The sequence below is a fragment of the Rhinatrema bivittatum genome, chromosome 3 (assembly GCF_901001135.1).
Source record: "Rhinatrema bivittatum chromosome 3, aRhiBiv1.1, whole genome shotgun sequence".
NCBI lineage: Eukaryota > Metazoa > Chordata > Amphibia > Gymnophiona > Rhinatrematidae > Rhinatrema > Rhinatrema bivittatum.
The window spans coordinates 520,817,743-520,839,308 of NC_042617.1; the positions used below are offsets into that span (position 1 = coordinate 520,817,743).

Consider the following 21,566-nt stretch of genomic DNA (forward strand, 5'->3'; position numbering starts at 1 on the left):
TGTATGAGACCTTGGTGAAATCATTGACAACCAACTTAATCTAAACAAATTTATAAACACCACGATGAAGGATTGCTACTTCATTTAAATTTAAATTTAAATTTAAAGGATTGCTACTTCATTTAATTAAAACCCCTCCTCTATTTCAGCGACTTTCGCACCATACTACAATCCTTGATCCTTACAAAAATTGACTACTGCAATGCCCTCCTCCTAGGCCTCCCCAAAAATGCAATCACTCCACTCCAAATGCTGCAAAACGCAGCCGCTCATATTCTTACTAACACTCACGGAAGTGAACACATCTCCCCTATTCTCAAAGAATTACACTGGCTCCCTATTGCCTCACGTAAACGCTTTAAAACCTTATTCATCATACACAAAACCCTACATATCAACAATATGCACTGGCTTAACGACTCCCTGTATTTCCATGCTCCTAATAGACCCACTAGATCTCACTATGCAGCTACCTTACACACACCCCCACCAAACTCACGCACCTGACTTCAACAAAAGACCGTGCCCTATCCATTGCAGGACCAGCAATCTGGAATACCGTGCCCACAGACCTGCGACAAGAAATGTGCCCAAAAAAATGTAAACAAAAATTAAAAACCTGGCTATTTAAACATGCTTTCTCCTAACCATCTTTACAATACACTGATATTCTAGTACTCCCCCCCCCCCTACGTTTTGCATTATTGAAACAAGCTTTCTCCTAACTTTCCCTATAATACACTGATACTCTAGTACTCCCGCCTACATTATTTATTGTTAGTATTCTATATTGTCATACTATCTTCAGTTTGAAATATGTAGTATTTGTTTTCGGTTAGCATTATGTATCTATGTTATCAGTTATCTGTAAAGCACCGTTGCTGCATAAAACCAATGTGATGTTCCTAACGAATGTTGGTCTATAAAAGCCCTAAATAAATAAATAAATTAATTAAATAAATAAACTACTGCCTGCCCTCTTATCCTGGCTCACTGCCCCCACTGATCTCAGATTTTATGCGATCATGTCCTGTCAGGAAGGGGCCAGCACAGGATGCATGGCAGTGTTCCTCTCCTTAACTCCAGGCCTGACTTCACCAGTTCACTGCCTACCCCTTCCCCCAAGTAAGCACATGAGGCATGCAAAGCAGGTGCTCCACGGTTACTTGTGGCATCTGTACAGGTTGCTCAATGCTGGACAATTATCAGTGAGTGAGGCATATGCTAAACTTAAAAAAGGCTCTGGGGCTTGGCTATAGCACATCTTTGGGGTATGGTGGGTGGGGAGATATAGATTTTAGGACACAGAATGGAGGTCTAACATTCTAGCCCAGCCCATAGTAATTTAGCGTCCCTTGCATTTACCTTTTACTGGGGGAAGGTGGAAGAAATACCTCTATCCCTGGGAAAAAAAAACCTGGAATAGTTTAGTTTAGTGATCTAGGTACATTGAATACACCCTGTAAATATTAACCAATACTATAATGAACATAAATGTGGAAATGATCTGTATGATCTCTCATTTAATATGTGCTGGCTGGGCTCCAGCATTTTCTTTGTTATTTGTCCTAAAGTAAATCCAAATTTAAATCAAACTGAATAAATGATTTATTTTGTGACAAAACCAAAAGATCAGGGATTTAACCTGTCTTTAATTCTAAGCAACTTAAATCGTACTTTTCTCATTCCACGCCATGTAAGTCCTACTTGCAATGAAAACCAGCATTGTAATTTCAGAAATTGTTCAATCAGTCATGAAAGTTCTAAGAGGATTTTTTTTTCATAAGCATCCTCTGTCTACTTTTAATACAGTTCTAAGTTTGCACAGTTAACAATGTAACGCATGTAAAAGTAACTTTTATTCACATCTGTTGTTTTTCTATTTTAAAGCTAAGAGGCAGAGTTTGTAATCATGTAATATTTATTTTGGGTTTTTTTTTTTTTAATCTTCATATTGGTCTTTGTTACTTTCCTCTAGGCTTCCTGGAAAATAATCTAATTCAACCATCAATTACTTGACTAAAAATTAGGCGCTGTAAAAGAATAGTTAGCACAAATAAAAGAACATTGTGTAGCTATTTTGCTTTTATTAGAAAAACAATAAACTTTATGTAAATCACAGTCATCCATATGTATATATTTGCAGGGTTCTAATTTCCTTATTGACCACATTTGAAAAAACAAACAAACAAACAAACAAACCTAAACGTATCTCATAAACAATTTAGAATACAACTTTTATAAAGATGTCAATATGTATTTCGTTTAAATATATGTTAAAGAAAAGTCTATCCACACAGAAATACCAAAGCAATATCGTTTATTTCTACATTAAAAAACAAACAAACAAAAGAACTCTTAATCGGTAACTTCTTTAAAATGAAAGGACCCAATAAAACAAATGACTCTATTTACCTTACAAGACAAGGTAGACACATTTTTCATGGGCTAATCTGATTGCTAAATCCCCCAGGCTAAGAAGGCTTTTGCCAATTGACCTTTTCTAATTTAAATTTAGATAAGTAATTTTACAGGGAAAGTCTATAATGCCATTGTTCAGAACAAAGCACTTCACGCTAAGCTGCCTCCCAGCGTGACTGAAAATTGTACCATAGGACCCAAAGTAAAAGCCTGGTCATTTTTAACGCTTGGAAACCCGGGGAGAACCTTATGGTTAGCAATGCCAGATTTAATGCATTAGGCACCGAAGGGTTAACCGTCTGGGGAAGGGAAGGCATGGGAGGCTGAAGAAAGGTGGTCCGTGTGCCTTTCAGGCAGCGCAGAGCCTCGGCTTTGGCCTTTCCTCCTTTTTTCCCCCGGCACACAGCGCCTTATAAGGCTCGGGCTGGCTGTCATTTGAGCGGTGCGAGTGGAGGGAACCTCCTGGAGGTGGTGCTGAAAGAACAGCTCCCGGCGCGGCGCTCGCAGCGGGCACAGCTCGTCCTTCCCCAGCCCTGCAGGAATAGAAAAAAAAAAGCAGCTGTGCCGGAGAAGTCTCCGTGCAGCCATGACCCAGGCCACCTCTCCGGCCAGAGCAACGAGATCCCGCTTCTCCTCGGGACACCCTCGGCCCGCTCCTCACGTCTCCTCGGCCAGATCATGAAGAGGCAAAACGTGCGGACCTTGGCTCTCATCATTTGCACTTTCACCTACCTGCTGGTGGGAGCCGCGGTCTTCGATGCCCTGGAATCGGAGCAGGAGACATCCGAAAGGAAGAGACTGGAGGAAAAACAGCTGGAGCTGAAAACCAAATATAACTTGACCAGCGACAATTACGATGAGCTTGAGTGGGTGGTTTTGAAACTTAAACCTCATAAAGCTGGAGTCCAGTGGAAATTCGCCGGCTCGTTTTATTTTGCCATCACTGTGATCACAACTATAGGTAAGCCGTTTGGATTTTAAGTGCTATTGAAACTTACGTACCAACAGCACTCTATAGGCATAACACCTTAAATCTATGTGTGATGTGAGAGAAAGATGATAAACTGCAATATTTGCTTTCTCATGCTGCAGTCTTACAAACGTCAATTACTGCTCTCTTTTCTGTTTTAATACGTCCATGAAAGAAACTGTTGGCAAGGTTTGCTATTAACATAGCTGAAGTTTAACTTTTTTCCTCCCTTCTTGGGGATGTTGGGTAGAGAAGGTATTATGAGAAAGGTGGCAACACAAAACAAAGCATAGGAAATGCATTTCTAGTTTGGCGTTACAGTGTTAAAGTAGGTAAGCTGATTTATTTTCAGTGACATTTAAGTTGGCATGTATATATATATATATATTTTATGGAGAACGGATGACAGGGTGAAAAGAGTGTCACATCTGTTAATGCTTTCGCAAACTGCAGGAATGTTGCCAGGCACCTTAACTGCTCCTGTTCTCTTTTGACTGAACTGTGATCATAATTGGCAAGTTGGTTGGTTATTCTTCAGGGAGAAGAGGAATATTGCAGGTCTCATTAGTTCTGGGACGCCACGAGACTGGTGATAAAAAGGGTGACACTATATCATCTGCTCTTAGTTTCCTTGACATCACTGATCACTATATTTGATAAACTGTCTTTCGAGCATTATTAAAGTTTGTCACCTTTTCTCCTGCGATGGATGCTTGGCGTTTGTTCTCTTGCAAGAAATACTCGTGTTGCACTTTGTCCGATTACGTCGTAGGAGTTCAAAGCAAATTTACTGACTTGATTCTGTGTATTCTTTTATTTCCATCGTCGTTAGTGTTCTAAATATAGTCTGCTTTTGCTTCTTTTTCGTCTTTTGGGGAAGGAGGGGAACAAATGCTTATTATGGGTGTCATGATTTTTTTTTTTGAAGCGGAGCAGCATCTGTTCTAATAAATCGTTTTATCTGATGCGACAGTCTCTTAACTGTACCTCAGAGATACATTACAGTAGAACACCTTTTACTGCAGGCAAATAAGTATTTATTTACATTTTTTTGTATACCGCTTAAGCAATTTAGGTAGATCAACGCGGTTCACGGAAGGTACTTTCATAATAAAAACAGAGCTAGTATTAAAATATACATTAAAATAAAGTAAGAACAGAAAGTTACGCATGAAAAACAAATAGAAAAAAACAAGACAATGTGTCGTGGTACTCATGCGGGTGACAAGAAGGATGGGGTGGCTCAAACAAGGCCAGGTAGAACTTAGTCTACTGTTGTCTGCTTGTAAACAATGGTGCATAAATAGGTTTTTAGATTGTTAATCTCCTTTGCAAAGGCTTAAGCTTCAGATTTTGGGAACATTCTGCTTTTATCCCAAACCCTACTCAGCAAGCTTTGTTTTAGTTTGACAGCGCTGGGTCTGTCTGTGTGTATGGAGGGGGAGGGGGTGGTTTCATAGTCTGTAAAGGAGTGACTTAGTTTCCTACTAAGTTGGGTTTAGCTACACCCAGGCTGCCTACATTTACAAGTGCAATTTTAAACTGGCAAATTTGGAAACTTAATTAGAAACAACTGTGAAAAAAGACAGGGTAACTCAATCACTTGCATTTGGTTACATCAACAACTTTGTCTGATAATAGACTCATTTGTGCTTAGGCACAATATTGAATGATACAATTTAAGTCAACAGACATCTCGAGTTACCTAGTTCAGGGAAAGCTATTTATTAGGGGTAAAAGAGTTAAAGGGCCACTGCAAAGAAGCATGTTATATCCGTGTGGCAAATTATTCTTCTGAGCCATCTTAACAGAGGTATTGGAATGGAAGGATGAAGTAAAAAGCTGCTTCTGGCTATATGTTTGAAAATAAGAAGGTAGTACTAGTATTCATACTATATCACGTTCCAAAAGAGTTATCAACAGGGTTTTCAGCTTTTTATTCCTGACTGTCCAGTCGAACCCAGAGGAACATATCTTCTTCCAAACCTTTGTGTTGTAAAAATAACTTTTCAGGAAGCAAATGCTTGTATAAGTAACTTCTACTAAGCATGAGCTTTTAGTCAAATACCTCAAAGTTATGTAACTTTTCTACAGAAATTAGTATCCTATTGCTAAAGAGTGCTTATCTAGCTATATTGTCTGCCTCCTACAATCTGATTACGTTTCTAGCCATTCATCTAATCTTTTCTGTTTCACTGCAATATATATTTTCATCTCATATATCTTAAATGCCCCTTCATGAAACAATGATTTTTAGAACATTATATATGAAACAATGATTATATATATATATATATATATATATATATATATATATATATATATATATATATATATATATATATTCTTTTATGACAGGGCATACACCATAATAACATCCTTTAAAAATCTGTATACCTCATCTATCTACCAGTTGCACCTAGCACCTGACATAAAAGGAAAGTATAACTTCAAAAAGTTATAATACATAGTTTGATTTCAGTACTATGACTTGCTAAACCATTAACTCACTCTTCTGCCACTCATAAACCATTTATAATTCAGAAAAATATTGTTACAGATACTATTTTTTCCTAATAATTCATTTCAAACCTGTTAGGTGAGAATGCATTTTTCATATATAAAGAGAATATGTGTAGAAAAAGTCAAATCAATGGGAGACAGACTTTAGCCTAGAAGGTTTTTCTCAAGTATCAGACATGTATATGCACCAGTCTGCAACATACATGCTCATAGTGATAAATTAAATGTTCACATTGCAAACATCCATCCTTATAATGCTCCTATTCCTGGACTTTGCTGGTTCACATTATCATTCTTACATTCAGCCAAGTGATACCATTATCTTTGCCTTTATTACTTTTAGGCTGATTCTGCCTGGTACTCTGGGATAAGTTTTATGTTGACAGAGATGTTAGTGCAACTATATTGGTATTACACTCTTGGAGACTGATTTATTAAAGATTTGAGCCAGTTTGGCTCCAGTTCAAAATTTATGCCATATTTATCAAACCCTCTCCCCCCCCCCCCAAAAAAAAAAAAATCACATTATTTTCAATGTGGAAAGCAGCATGAAAAAAAAAAAATGAAAGAGTAGATGTGCAGCAGAACTTTGAAGAAGTTGTAATAGATGGAGTACAAAATCAGGAAAACCAATAAGAATGTGGTTACAATAGTCCAACGGAGAAAAGAAGCTAGCATGGAGTAGACGTTCAATTTGATAGGCTTTCAAAGTAAGAAAAGAACACATTTTATAAATAATTGATACTTGACAGTGAAAAGAAGAAGATAAGATGGAGATATGGGAACTGAGAGACATGAATCAATAGGGATACAAAAACATTTAGCAGAGTTAGATGTGGATTAGAGACAAACTGATTCAATGGAAAAGAAAGCAGAGAGATCTAAGAAGCTGGAAAATAGAGAACATCAGTTTTAGAAGAATCAAGTGCCAGAACAAGACAATTTATCCAGGTAGGTACAACAGAACAGCAAGCAAAAGGATGAGTAAAAACAGCAGATGAAGGATGAAAAAAGGCCAGAAAAATTTGTCATCAATAAAATAATGGTATTAACATTCAAAAGAGGAATTAAGTTCCCCCAAAGAGTCTGCTTAACTAGAAGGGTTCAACAGATTGCTGATAAATTGTATTGTATGATTATCTTGTTGCATTAATAAAAAGTATTTTGGAAGAAAAATAAATTAGCAGGGGCTACACACTGAACTGTAGGGGTAACTTACTAAAAGAGGAGATTTAGAAGGGAAATAATTATGAATTAAAAGCTGAAGAAGAAGTTAGTCAATTAAGAGATGAACCAGGAATCAGCAGAACCTGAAAAACCCAGAGATTGGTTCATAGCAGGAGAATTTGATGGCCAGAAGCACTGAAGTCTGCTGACAGATTGAGAAGTATAGTAGATAAGGGATGATAAGGATAGGGGAATATCATTAACTAGACTGAGGAGAATTGTTCGTGTAATGAAGAGGTCTAAAGGCAGATTGAAGGTTAAAAGGAGAAAATTAAGAGGCTGCCATACATGGCTCCCTTCAGAGCTTTGGAAGGAAAGGAAAGTAGAAAAATGTAGCAGTAATTAAAGACAAAGGCAGGATTATGAGAAGGTGCTTTTTTTAAGAATAGGATTGATTATTGTAGCTTTGATGAGATTGGGAATGATTTCAGAGCAAAGGGAAAAGTGAGGAAAAGAACAAATAAAAGGAAGGTAATGATCAAGATTCCTGAGTATGATAGAAGTAGAACCTGAATTAATAAGAGAGCTAGTAGGTTTACAATTAGAAATAATGTCCTAAAGAGAGAAGGAAGAGAGAGAAATAGTACTTTGAGGGATTAAGGATAGAGTGAGGGGTAAAGGCTGAACAGCAGATGGAAAGGACAAACAAACAGTTGACATTCCCAGGTTGACAATATTACGAAAACTACTAAAGAGTAAGAGAAAGGATTAGAATGAATGGTGGACAGAGAAGAAAGCTAAGTAGATAAGCCAGAGTTCTACAGAAATTGGCTCATGACTGTTACAATTGTGATGCCTTAAGCCTCCACCTCCTTCTCCCCTCTTCTCATTTCCGCAGATATTTACCCCTTCCTCCTCCCACTGCCTCCCCCTCTATCCCCCCGAACCATACCTCCCACCCATTCCCCCCCCCTTCTTTCCTTCATTTCCCACTCATACTTTCTTGTATTTAGAGCATGAGTTTGTATATACCTTCCTCGTTTTTCATTTCTATATTCATTTTCGTTATTTGGCTTAAACTATTTTAGTTATTTCCTGTTACAACCTGCTCCATGACCTGTTATATGCATATACTTTTGTTTCACTACTTGTTCTATGTATCATTGTTTCGTTTCAATGTAAACCGGGGTGAAGGCATGCGCTAAACCTCGGTATATAAAAGCTTCAAATAAATAAATAAATATATAAATAAATAAATAAATAAATAGTGAAAATAAGACCTGAAACCAAGACACAGAGAATATGATGGCAGATAAGGACCATGGTCATTCTTGGTGCAATGCCATAGAGTCCAATTGGCTTTTGGCCTTCCCCTCACAAGACTTGTTGGTAACTCATCAGTACTAGGGGTGACATGGAAGACTTTTAAAATCACTTTATCCAACATTCCAAACATGGAGGAAACAAGACGTTCTTTTTATTCATTTTTAAATAGCAGAAGAAGCACAAGTTTGTTTATATTTTTTGAATGTTGCTTCAAACTTAATTGCATTCATTTTTAAATAGCCTTTCATGAGAGTACTTTTTGGTTGTTTATAATGTACTTGTAATTTAGCTAAAACTAGTATTTTCTGATGTTGAACAACCTATAGAGGGCAAATTTCAGCACAGCAGTTAATTTGAAGGTCTAAGGGTTCTTTTGTAACTCTGGATCTTCAAGCTAATTTTCAAAGGGAAGCTGCATGGGAAAGTATGCATGGGGATTTGAAAATCATGTACTTTCCCTCCCCTGAGCCTTCCTTCACTCCTGGGAATGCCCCCTTTATCAGTGGCAAAATGTTGCTGCCTTGTGAAACTCCATGGCTAGATTTAGCAGCTGAGGGCAGGGCATTTTTGCCAGCCCCAGGGATTTACCTGTGAATCTCCTTAGTTACCAGGATACATCCCATTGAAAGTTCAGAAGGATTTTAATTTATGAAAGTAAATCATATAAGAAGTGATTGAGAATAACTTTTTAAAGACACCAGATATTTCTCCTCACAAAGGAAATGGGGTAATTGAATACTTTTGCTTTTTCTAGACAAATTCTGAAATAAAATTGAAAAGAATTGGTTAGATGGAATGATTAAAGGATTGAATGAATGAACTCTGTGGTACTTTGGTTTGGTCCTAGTTTTTCAGTGACCATCTCAAACCATTCTGAGTTTTGCAGTACTGCTGGTTTAATTTATTGTACAGTCAACCACTTCCAATTTCCAAGATTCCAGGTCATTTGATGAAACCTAGCCTAGTTGTGTCTACCACAATATTAGTAGGAAAAGCCCAGAGTTAATGAATCATTCATGCATGCATAATTACAGTTTTTGTGGATCCATTTACTCCACCCACCTCCCTAGCAGTAGTTTTTGTGCTACAAAATAACACTTTGGTGATAGGATGCAGGTAACCAGGGCAGCTGGTTACCTGCCCAGTACAACAGCATTAACAGAAGGAACACCATTAAGCCAAATTCGAGTGGAATAATAAAAAGGCTGCAGCTTTATTACACAACAAACACCCTGACAATGGGTCTAAACTGTATATCTGAGCCTTGTCTAACAGATGTGGTGACTATGGATGATAAACTCCATTAATTAAGTTGGCCTACTCCAGTCAAGTAAGGCTTACTGACAGTAATTCATTATGAAGGCTGGACCATCCAGACAATCCCCGCCTCAGTCTAGCAAGGGGTGTCAGCCCCACTGGATCTGCGATTAGTTGAAAGAGGAGTCACCGGTCTGCTGCTGAACTGGCTTTAGTTTTCTGGGTGGCAAATGACTCCAGCCAGTTTGGTGCTCCAAGTTTAATTATCCTCCCTCAACCTACTTTAGGCTCGGGTTCCCCCGCCAAAGACCTGAATAGCCCAATAGGGCTTGCTCAGGGCTCCCCCAATCACAAGCTGTGGCTTGACAGCATATCTGGGCCATCACTCAAGATACTCCTCACTCTAAATTACAAGTCTCCTGGACCAAACCCTTTCTTTAAGGCATTGAGAAATACATCTTGGCCCAGATTAGACAGAAGCACACCATCTGGCTGGAACAACTCAGCACAGTCAGTTGATGCCCATTCATGTCTGATGTGATAACCCCTATGAAACATTATCAATTTACCAACCTGATGCTTGATCATGGCAATACTCCAAAACACAGGTGGGAAATTGCCCCATTGGTGGCAAGGGAAAATATCAGACAAACAATGTGGGTTCCTGGCAGCCAGGAGGTAAGGAGTGCAATGTCATTCCTGATGACATTCACCAACTGCCTGCCCGACAGATCACCCAGGTCATTGCCACCAAGATGTATCAAGAGCATATTCAGATGAGCAAGTTTGACCAGCAGCTGCCAAATGCTCAGAATGAGGTTGATCCAGTGCATATCTCTGGAACTGAACCAATACACCCAAATGTCCTGCGCCACCAATCCCAGATGAATGCCAAAGGAGGCAGACTTAGCATGACCCTTCGCCCAGAAAATGTAAGAATTTCCCAAAATCCATATTGACTGCCGACGCCTGACTCCTGCAATACAAGGAAACAAGCAAACTCAGGTATGACAAGGTGTTTGAAAGCCATCTTCCTGTCTAACATAAGATGGGTAGGCAGCAGAGTGTCATCAACCTATCTGCTGAATGGTCTCAACTGGTAGGCCGGAGACAGCTGCACTGGAGGCTACCCCAATTCTGAAAGAGTGAGAGCTGTATCTCTCTGTCTGTATCCCGGCTTCCTGGAGTTCCTGTTTAAGAATGGCAATAAACTGGAATCTGCTAAAGGGTGAGTCATCTTTATGCACCAAGAAGTGACCTTGGCCTTGGGGACATAAAAGCAGGTAACACCTAACATTAGACAATGGGTACATAACAAGGCCTAACACTTCAGACAATGTGATAAGGTGACCCCCCTGGTCTGTTTTTGATCTTTTAATGAACAGTGTTAGCTTGACATTGAGCAATGACACATTCTTAGCCAGCAGACTACAGCTATCATCACAGTTATGCAATGCCACTACCAATTCACCAACACACAAGGCAATAAAAAAGACTAGTATAAAGGCCACCCTGAATAAGGATATCTCAAATTTGGAAGAGGTATGGCTGGCAAAGAATGCCAGAGTTAACAAGTGTTCTTGAGTGACAGGCCTATTAGTATCTGGACTTAGGATTGTCTCTCTCACCTACCCTGCCATTACCCTATCAAATGTGAAGCCCTGAGCAGGGTTCATGCATCCCCAGGCTCTGGCAAAGAAAGCCAAGCCTGCTAAATGCCCCTGGAAACCCCAGAACACCTGGTAGAGATAATGTACTCCATCACCATGTGTTCAGGAATTGGACCAGATGCCATGTTCCTACTTGCAAAGAAATGCATCTGTTAGTTGTATCCCCGGCTGTAGGCTCTCCAGGTAGTAGGGGCAATGGATCCGCACAGCAGTTTCCATGCCTCTGGGCTCCAAGTTCCCATAAATGACTCAGGACAGGGGTTCTGTTCCTCTCTGCTTCTGGGGCCAGCATCCTGAAAATGGATCACTGGCAATAAGAAACAGAGTCAGCAATTTGATTTTTGGAGCCTCATCTATGACTTGTTCATGCAGCGATGTTAAGGCACAAGCACATCAGAACAAACACCCTTAACAGCTCTGAAACCAGCAGGCACTTTGTGGACTGGGAATTAATAACTTCCACCACTGCCATGTTTTCGCAGTGAAATATCTCTTTTCTATTGCTCAAATTATCTCCCCAGACATGCAAAGCTACTACAATTAGGAAGAACTCCAGAAAGGTAATACTACACAGAACACCCGCTGTCTCCCATTTTAGCAGTCATGTGGCAGCACACCAAGACCCTTGGCAGAAAGACCAAACCTGATTCCCCTGGAGACATCCAACCCCTGGAGACATCCACATATAGATTGAGGTTTTCACTGCTGACAGGGGAGAAAGCCATATTGAAACTCCATTAAACCCCGCCAGGAAGGCCTCCCAAATTGCAAGGTCACCATGCATTTGTGCAAACACTCTTATCCAATGATAGTTCTTGCTAATTCCAGCTGTTGCCAAAGTCAACAGGCAGAGAAAAGTAAGACCCATGGAAATGACCCAACAAGCAAATGCAAGGGACCCATTGAGAGATCAAAGCTTCCGTAAGGTGACCTTCCTGGCAGCACATGTGGAGCTAACCAGACCAGATAGCTTAGTCAACTTATCCAGTGGAAGTGTCGATACCATAGGAGCTGAATCAAGCTCAATGCCCAAGAAAGTAAGGCACTTGACTGGGCCTTCGATCTTGTCCTCAGCCAGAGGCACACTAAATTCATAAGAACATAAGAACATAAGAAATTGCCGCAGACCAATTGGACCAGATGCCATGTCCCTACTTGCAAAGAAATGCATCAGAACATAAGAACATAAGAAATTGCCATCAAGCCCAGAATCCTGTTTCCAACCTAGGCCAAACCAGGCCACAAGAACCTGGCAATTACCCAAACACCAAGAATATCCCATGCTACTGATGCAATTAATAGCAGTGGCTATTCCCTAAGTAAACTTGATTAATAGCAGTTAAATGGACTTCTCCTCCAAGAACGTATCCAAACCTTTTTTGAACCCAGCTACACTAACTGCATTAACCACATCCTCTAGCAAAAAAGCAGGCACAAGAAAAGAAGTAGCTCATAGGCATGCACCATTTGAAAAAGAATTCATCATCATATTGAAAGCCAAGCAGGGGGAAGCTGTCTCGGTGCACAGAGTGAAGACAAAATGTGGACTCTATGTCAGCTTTGGCCATCCAGGCTCCCACTCCACTCTGCCTGAGCATATCCATAGCAGAGTCAAATGAGGCACACTGCACAGTTCACTGCTTATGTGGGATGCAATCATTAACAGACAGGTCTTTTGGGAATGAAAGATTATGAAATAGCTAGTACTTGCTTGGCTCCTTTTTGGGCACCACCACCAAAAGTGATAAAACAATTTGGCGGAAGGGCCTAGAAAGGAAAGGCCCCACAATATGCCCCATGGCCAGATCAGTGGACAGCTTATCTTGAATTACATTGACAAAGTGATGGGCGGAATGATCATTGGACACCAATTGGGTGGCTGGAAAACCTGAGCAAGGTATATTGAAACCATCCCTGAAGCCAGAAAGCAGGCAGGCTGCTGACTCTTTGTTTCAGCCAGACTGCATGCCATGTGCTCCGAACAAACTAGTTGGGGGCCCTTGCCATTGGCGAGGGAACCAGATAAACCTCTTTTGGGACACTTACTGGTGGGATGGCTGGCTGCACAAGTTGTGCATATGTGCTTGTAGTTGCACTCAGCAGCTGAGCAACTGTCCCGATTGAACTGCCAACAGGCATCAGAAATGGGCAGGTTGCTCTTGCCTGAGCACCACTACTGGCAGCACCCCTAAAGGGTCGGTTCCCGCACTGCTCAGAGGGGATCATGTGGGTAAGCCACAGAACCATATCGTGTGATCCACATGACATTTCAGGGGTATCTGCCATCTTCTCCCTGAAGGCCTCTGACTCCTGCTCTTGCATCCTTCCAACAAGGGAAAGATATCCATGAACAGCCTGAGCCTAATGCAGCAGTGTAAGGATCATGGAATATCCTTCTACAGCTAACCAATCCCTGGCTGAGCAGGAAGGCTGGTCGTAGCTGCCTACTTTCCAGGTATTGCATCAGCTGTGGAAGACCTTGAGCTGGAAGAGAATGATGAGCTACTGCTGGAAGATGATTCCGAGTGAAATGAGCTTCTCCTGTGCCTGCGCTTGTATTTTTTTTTGTGTCTCCCAAATCTTTTTCCTCTCCCAAATCTTTTTCCACGCCCACTACTGAATCACCTCCCAAAGGCACTGCAGGCTCCTGCGATGCCTCACTTCTCTCCTGGGAAGGAACTGCTGACAGCACAGCTATCTGCAGTTGCAAATGTGCTACTTGAATGACTCATGTGCTCCAGGATCACTTGAAGCGCAGCAGCTCCTCCTTTCTTGGGATTAGAGGTGGCAATAGGGGCTGAGGTCACTTGGGGCTGCTGGCTCGTGACCTCTTGAGGCCATGCCCACAATGTGTTTGGGTGGGGGAAAGGTGCATAAGCACCTAGAGAGAAGAGGTGGAGCACCTTCCTGCAGTGGATACCACCCCGGTGCTTGGAGATGACCCTGCCACTGCCCCTGCCCTTCAGGCAACCACTGATGCCCAAGCGTTGGGCTGGCAGGGGGAGCAGCAGTGCCACTCCCATGTGAATGCCTTTTGCAACCGCCTCTGGTTGGGGACAGCCTGTGGTTCACCTGTCCAGCCTCCCCTGAGAGAGCTGCAGCATTCAGATCACCCTGCTCCTCCAGAAACAGCCCTGTCCTGGCAAGAGTCCCAACTGCCGTGATGAAAACTGCACATGCAGGCTTCTGCCTGCAATGGATGCAGCCCAGCCTGAGCCTTTGGAGGAAGGAGAAATTGCTAAGCTGATTCCCGCCCCCTGCATCTTATTCTCCCTCCTGGATCCTTCTTGCAATGTGAACTCCCACCCAATGGGAACAACTATTTCCTTCCCCCTCCCTTTGAGTGGCTTGGGGGAAGGGAAGTGCCAAGGGAGCACAACCCATATCCCATGGGGCCTAAGGAATGCATTGACTGCCAGGACCGGCAGCCAGTTGACCTCCCTGCCTCCTCCTGCAACTCCCAGTCATTGTGGGCCAATGACATGACCCGCAGTGATCAGGAAGTGTAGCTCCATGTGGAGCCAGCAGCTCCTCCCTGGCTCTCCTTCCCCACCTTGCCACACAAGATAAGAGCGAAAAGGGAGGAAGGGGAAAAGGGGGCTGGCATATATGGCACGGGTGCCCAGTTACTGGTGGCGCTCATGCATGTGGGTTGGCACTTGTCACATGTAGAATGTAGACTACTAGACTTCTTTGCAGTCTATTGTAGGTCAGTGCCTGACCTGGTCTGTAGATGATAGTATTGAAAAATATCAAAGTCTATTCCTTATGTGCATTCCCAGGCTTAAACCTATTTATGGCACAGGGATTAAAGCTAAAAATATAATGTAACCCCCCCCCCCTCCCCCCCGAAAGAACTATTGCAATATCTCTTGGTTTAAAAAGAAAAAGCCTTGAATCCTTACAATAAGCTAATACGACTAGCCAATTCGAATGAAACATGAGCATAACCACCCCTTTAGGCAGCTGCTGTTCCAACCAACATGTCCTCTGTCTTCTCACTCCAGTCCTTCCTGTTCTTCCATCCCCTTCATCATGCGCTCACAGGCTATTGGTCTTCCAGCCACCTCCTCTCTTTACCCTTCAAGCTATTCCCCCTCCACCCCCTTCATCCACATCCCCGTCTGTGCTTCTCTTCACCTTTCTTCTAGGTCACTGCTCTTACACTCCTCCTCCTCACACTGATCCTCCAGATGTCAACTCTTCTATCCCAGAAGCCACCATTCCTCAATCTCTCGTGCCAGTCTTCCATCTCTTTCACATCTTCTTTTCCATATGAGCTGCCATTCGACTCCACGTCTCCCTTTCCCAGTTCATAGGCTGCTACTCTTTTCACCGTGTTCACCATCCTGTCTTCCCTTAGGCATCTGATCTGTCACCCCCAACTCCCACCTATCTGCTCTTAAAATGGTAATTTACTTGTATGGAGGTCTTTAGTAATACAAATATGTTGGATTATATTATTGAACTTTCTGCCAATAAACGTTTTAATAAAACATGCTCATATTTATTTATTTACATTCTTTTCTATACCGTCGTTAAGCTAGGAGCCATCACAACAGTTAACAATGTGGCACAAAAATTAATGTTGCCAAATGCGTTTATTATAACAACTAGACAGGTGCCTATACGTTACAGTACAAAGTTTCATAATAACTATAGGATGATAAGTGAGATAGATATGCTTAGATTTATTAGAACAGTTTTTAACAATATATATAATCTACATGTTATGTGCTACTGCTTAAAAGTAAAACAAAGTCGTGTTGCTTAGGTGTGTTTTGTTAGTGTACAAACTAATTGCTCTCTACAGTTCCCTGGATTCTATTCTCCATTCTCCATTCTCTTTGTGGTATGCTTCTTTAAGTAGCCAGGTTTTTAGGCTTTTTCTGAATAGTTTGATGTCTTTTTGCAATCTGATTTCTAACGGCATGGTGTTCCATAATGATTCATATTTATTTAGGGGTGTTTGTGTATATACAGTTTTGTTTCGGGGAGAGGGAGGTTCTGCTGTTTTTGTTTTGTTTCCAAGGGGCTCCTGTTTTGCCTATTTTATTTCATATTTTGTTTTTTTGTGAGCACATAAAATACAACTAGCATGCCCAAAATTAATTTTGCCTGTACAATTTGCAAACTGCACATACTGAAATGGAAAACAAAAGGAAATGGAAATAAAAGACATTTTGATGGCATTTTTTTCCATTTAGTTTTGAAACAGCCCCATTTTGTGCCATTTCACAACCAATGTACCCCCCATTCCCATTGTAATGCTTGTCAAATAACAATGATGCCTTGGGGAGAGGCAGGTGGCTTAATGGTAGCCTGGCTCTCCCCACTGCCTTGACGCTGGGTTGACCTGAGATCATGGGATATAATCACCCCCAGGCTCCTTTCCCAAGCAAACATTGATATGCATACCTTAGTGAATAAAAAAAAAAACTGAGGGTCACAAACTCATCTCTTTGTTTCACATCAATGTCAGCAAACCTTTGGGATACCTTCTTGCCAATCAGATTGACAAAGATTGAGAAAGTTAAAAATACACCTTGGATGTGCTTTTCTTTCTTTCTGTGCTTATGGGGGGGAAAAAAAGACCTGGATGAATCAGGCCCTCCCTCTGAAAACACTGAAGAGATTAAACACAGAGAATTGAAAATGAAAAAAAAAAATCTACCCTTTATGTTCTGAAACATCAAAGTTCCTAAGAATGCTCTTAGCTCTCCAAGCTATTCATCTGAAGCAGACAAGTGTTTAGTCTCTCTAAATTTAATCTGGCTATTCTTTTATTATCAAGTGTTTAACTCTGGGATGCAAAACTTGAATTGTGCTGATGTAATCACTTCTTAAAAGCAAACTTAGAATTGAAAATAGGTCAGATTTCCAGTGTAAAATCTGGCAAATAAACTTAAGGCATTTTTTCTCCTTAACCTCTCCCCACCCACATATATAGCTTTGGTTTTCTAAAATGATATTTGGTTTTGCACTGTTGAAAGTCTCATTTAAGTTCAGTGTCCAGTTTCTAAGCAGGGGCTTGTTTCCAAGGGCAGCAATAACAAATGCACTGCATGACTAGCACCACTGAATGATCTTACTTTGATCTTTACAGTCTTGTGGCTCTGTAATATGTGTTTCGCGTAGACAGGATGGCCTAACTTTTCATTACATACGCTGATCCCTTAGCAATGTGTTTTTTTTCCCCTTTTTTACTAACTTTAAGGGACAAGGTGTTTTCAGACCTTCCCTGTGTGGCTTTCACTCAAGTCTGGGATTGGTCTGCCTATTTATTGCTCCTGTATATTGGGGCTGAGCATGGGCAGAATGTGGCTTTTGGAGCTGAGTTTCGGAGTGAGAGGAGTGAAGTGAGGAGATCCCTTTCCTAGGTCTCCCCAGGCTTATGCCATAAGGGACAGAGAAGAGAGAAGGAGTTTTTGATTTTTGCAAGGAGCTGTGTAATCAGTCAGGAGGGAGCCACCCCACAGTCCTCCTTCCCTGCAGGAAGAGGTGCTGCATCGCCTTACAACTAGCTAAAGTAGGGTTTGCAGTGTCCGTGCTGAAGAGAAGGGTTTTTTTTGAGAAGAGAGCTGGGTTTTTTTTCCATCCAGTTTTGCAGGAGTTTGGATTACTAGTGGAGAGGCCAAGAGCCCACTTCCAGTCACCCAGGAGCGTGAGGATTAAAGTTGTCCCTACCCCCCTTTCCATTTTATTTTTGTTGCAGTCCAAAATTTATTTTGAACACCAACTCCAGTTTGCCTGCCTGTTCTTCCAGTAGAGAGTAACCTGCCAGTGGAGCCAGCAGACAGTGAGGGAAGAGAGAGGGTTGAGACTGGAAGTGGGCCTCCATCTCGTGGACCTAAGGCCCAGGAGGTGTCGCCCCCTTCCTGCCAGAACGGATTCCAGCACCCTGGGGTTGGGTGGAGTGAGAGAATGGGAGGAACAGACAGGTCTGTGTGTAAAAGTGGCCCCAGGGACTTGGTATTCTGGGAGTCACCCGAAGAAAGGGTTACATATATGTAACCATGGATTCTGTGATGGGGACTGGCTTAACCTGTAGGTCCCTAAAGGGGGATCATGCTCCAATAATGTTCTCCTGGTAGAGGGCTTTGTGGATTCCTCCTAGATCTCCCAAAGATGTCGGAATCCAGGAAAATCCTCTTTTTCCCATCCAAAGAAATGAAAGCCCTCTCTCCCGGATGGCTGTATCAGCTCCGTAACCAGACACTCCTTTCTTCCTTCACCCTTGGAATCAGGAACCCAGGATGGATCTGAACACCTTTGGAATATAAATCACATAAATAAATAACATTTTAAAGCTGTTGAAAATCAGATGTCCACCAACACAGGCCCTAACGTTTATGGTCTGGGGCCCTGATAAGCAGAGATAAGGGAAAAAGTACAGGACTGCTTCTAAGGTCAAATCCATAAGCAAAACACATCAGCCCTGTCTGAATTTTCAAGAAGGTTCATCAAATAACTGCACGGAGTAACAGTTGCTACCCTTAAAAGAAACATGGGCTAACTCGCACGGCACAGCAGATACTACCATAAGAAGCTTGCTGGCCATACTGGATGAACTATTTGATCCTTTTCTGCTCTCATTACTATGCTATGATACGTTACTATATAACTTTCAAAGCTGTAGGGCACATGCAAAATTACTGTGGTATTTTGCGTGACATGTGCAGCTTTTAAAATATGAGTACATATGCATGCAAACATGCTCTCATATGTAGAAACCGCACACTGCACAGTTTCCGACTTATCCGGATAAGTAGCGGCGAAATTTTGATTTATCTGGCAAAGTAGCAGCAAAGCAGCTGCTTAGTCAGAGAAGTCTGAAAAGCACCTACTTGTAGCCCTTTTCTGACTTATCCGGCTAAGTAAGCTAGCCGGCTAAATCTGAACAAGCGCTGCTTAGCCAGATAAGCCTTAAAACACTTCTTATTCAGCTAAGTCACATAGCCAGCTAAGTCTATAAAGCACTACTTAGCCGGCTAAATCAGATATGTCAGGATTGGGGCCTATCCAGCCCCTCAACCTGCCCCTATTTGGAGCTGGCAGGCCAGGACTCACTGGGGGATCACTTCTGCCCCTTTCAAGGGTGGAGGGCACCAGGGAAGCTGCCAAATTATTAGCGGGGAAATGAAAAGGCTTATTTTCAGGCAAGGGGGTGGGTTCTGGCAGTCTCTGGTCAGATTAGGATGCAGGAGGGGGGGCCCGAGGAGGCCCAGTTTTTTGTTTTTTTGTTTTTTTTAAATGTAATGTTTATTTTGGTTCAGCAAGGAAACTAAACTGAAACAAACATTAAGCAAAACAAACAAACAAACAAACAAAAAAAACAGAATACCCCCAAAACAAAAAAACAAACTGAAGCATAATGTTCTCCCACCTTCTCCCCCTCACATCCCTAATGTCTAGTTAAGTTACAAATGCTTTACACAATGATGTACAAATGTATTTCCTCAGCCTTGCACAGTTCACCTTGAATACCTTTGGAATGCGAACGAAACTACATTTTAAACTCAGGTAAGGGCAAGCATTGCAAATGACTAGGGGAACTCATGGACAGATGGATTGCTTGTTGTGTGTCTAACGTGCTAGACGAGCTTACTGCAGTTTTTCATGCTGTTAGTTTCTTTTGGTGTGAGTAAAAGCAGAGCCTAACCGTATGGTTTGCTTGATTTCGGTCCAACTTTAAGAAAAACAGTCTTCGGTTAGTTGAAGAACTGATGTTGTCACAGATATGTAGAGCTGGGCAGACTAACAAAAAACAAAAAAAGAGTGATAGGAGGAATAAGAACTAAAGCGGGAGGAAGAACAAAGGAAGATTTGATCTAGCTTTGGCAAAGCCAAATATCTTGATCATGTCAATAAAGCATGTGAGTTAAAAGGACTGAACCGTGGAGGAAGAAAGCTTGGAACAAGAGAGGGAAGCACTAGAAAGAGAACTCAGACACAGGGCAGAGTAAGACAGAGGCAAAGTAAAAGAGAAACTGAGACATAAGGTCAGATTCAGAGAGAGAGACTGAGAGAGACAGGAAGAGGTAAATGGATCTCAGTGAGAGATGGAGGAAAGAGGAGATGCTTCAAAGGAGAAACATGTAAGATGGGAAATCAAAGGAAAATAAATAAGGCAGGGCACAGGAGAGAGAGAAGGAAATAATGAAAGTGAAAAAGTCATACATAATAAGAGGGAGACAGGATGATACAGAAGAATGAGGAAGAAGACAACAAGCTGAGGACACGGAGAGAGGGAAGGAGAAAGATAGCCAGATCGGGAAAGAAAAGAGACAATTTAAGACTAAATAAACATCTTGCTTTAGTTTTATTCCAGGTCATTTTGTGACTAGGGAATTATTCTCAGGCACAGGGTGAGCTTACCTGACTCATTCAGTTAGTTTTGACCTTTCCTTTCTATGCCCATCACAGGCATGAATTACAGATATTGTACATCGGAAAAAATGCTTTCATTAGGCTGTCACACATTTACTAATCAGTTAATTCAGGGACTGCTTCCACTGAATGTCATCTAGGTTTGCTGTAAATCTGCCCCATCAATAATAATTAAGCCTCTGTATAAATCGCAGTGTCACATAAGCACCACAATCATTAATAATCTATTCCTTTCAAGGCAAGAATATCCTTTGGTGCCTTTTTTGTACATGAAATCCATTCAGTACAAACAGTGCCATTCAATAGTACTGTTTAAGGGAGGGAAAAGGAAGAAAGAACTCATCAGACAGAAACAACAAAGATATCATTTTTCTCTTTCTTGGCCTCTTACCATCTTTCATCCTTGTATTCAGCCTAACGATAGGGCACTTGCATAGCTTGGTGGATATACTGTACTTTAGTAATACATTGCGCAGCTTGGTGACACTGAAGTGCAGAATGATCAGCCTGGAGCGTTGCAACTTCTCCGGCACTATCATAGTAACACAGTGCATGTCGGCAGATAAAGAACTAAATGGCTCATCCCAGTCTGCCCAGAAAGGGGCTTAAGGTGGTAACCACTGCTCTGTACAGTTTACCCCTTGCCTTCTGTTTAGGGTTAAAACTGTCACCCCCCATACAGAAAAGTTACTCCAGATGACCTCAGTGCTTTATGTCCATCCTTTTGCCATGAGGGATCATCTGTGTTTAGCCCACACCCTTTTGAATTATGCCACCACCTCATTCAGGGGTGCATTCCAGGCATCCACCACCCTTTCTATAAAAATATATTTCCTGAGGTT

At 41.6% G+C, this 21,566-nt stretch overlaps 1 protein-coding gene across 1 annotated transcript in view; it reads left to right on the top strand.

The window, feature by feature from the left end:
* The first annotated feature begins 2,954 nt into the window (after positions 1–2,954).
* Positions 2,955–21,566, top strand: part of KCNK3 (potassium two pore domain channel subfamily K member 3) — a 403,342-nt gene continuing 384,730 nt past the window's right edge. The window contains exon 1 of the mRNA XM_029596241.1: positions 2,955–3,382. Coding sequence (XP_029452101.1) covers positions 3,100–3,382 — 283 coding nt within the window. The 5' untranslated portion in view covers positions 2,955–3,099. The remainder of the gene's footprint in view (positions 3,383–21,566) is intronic.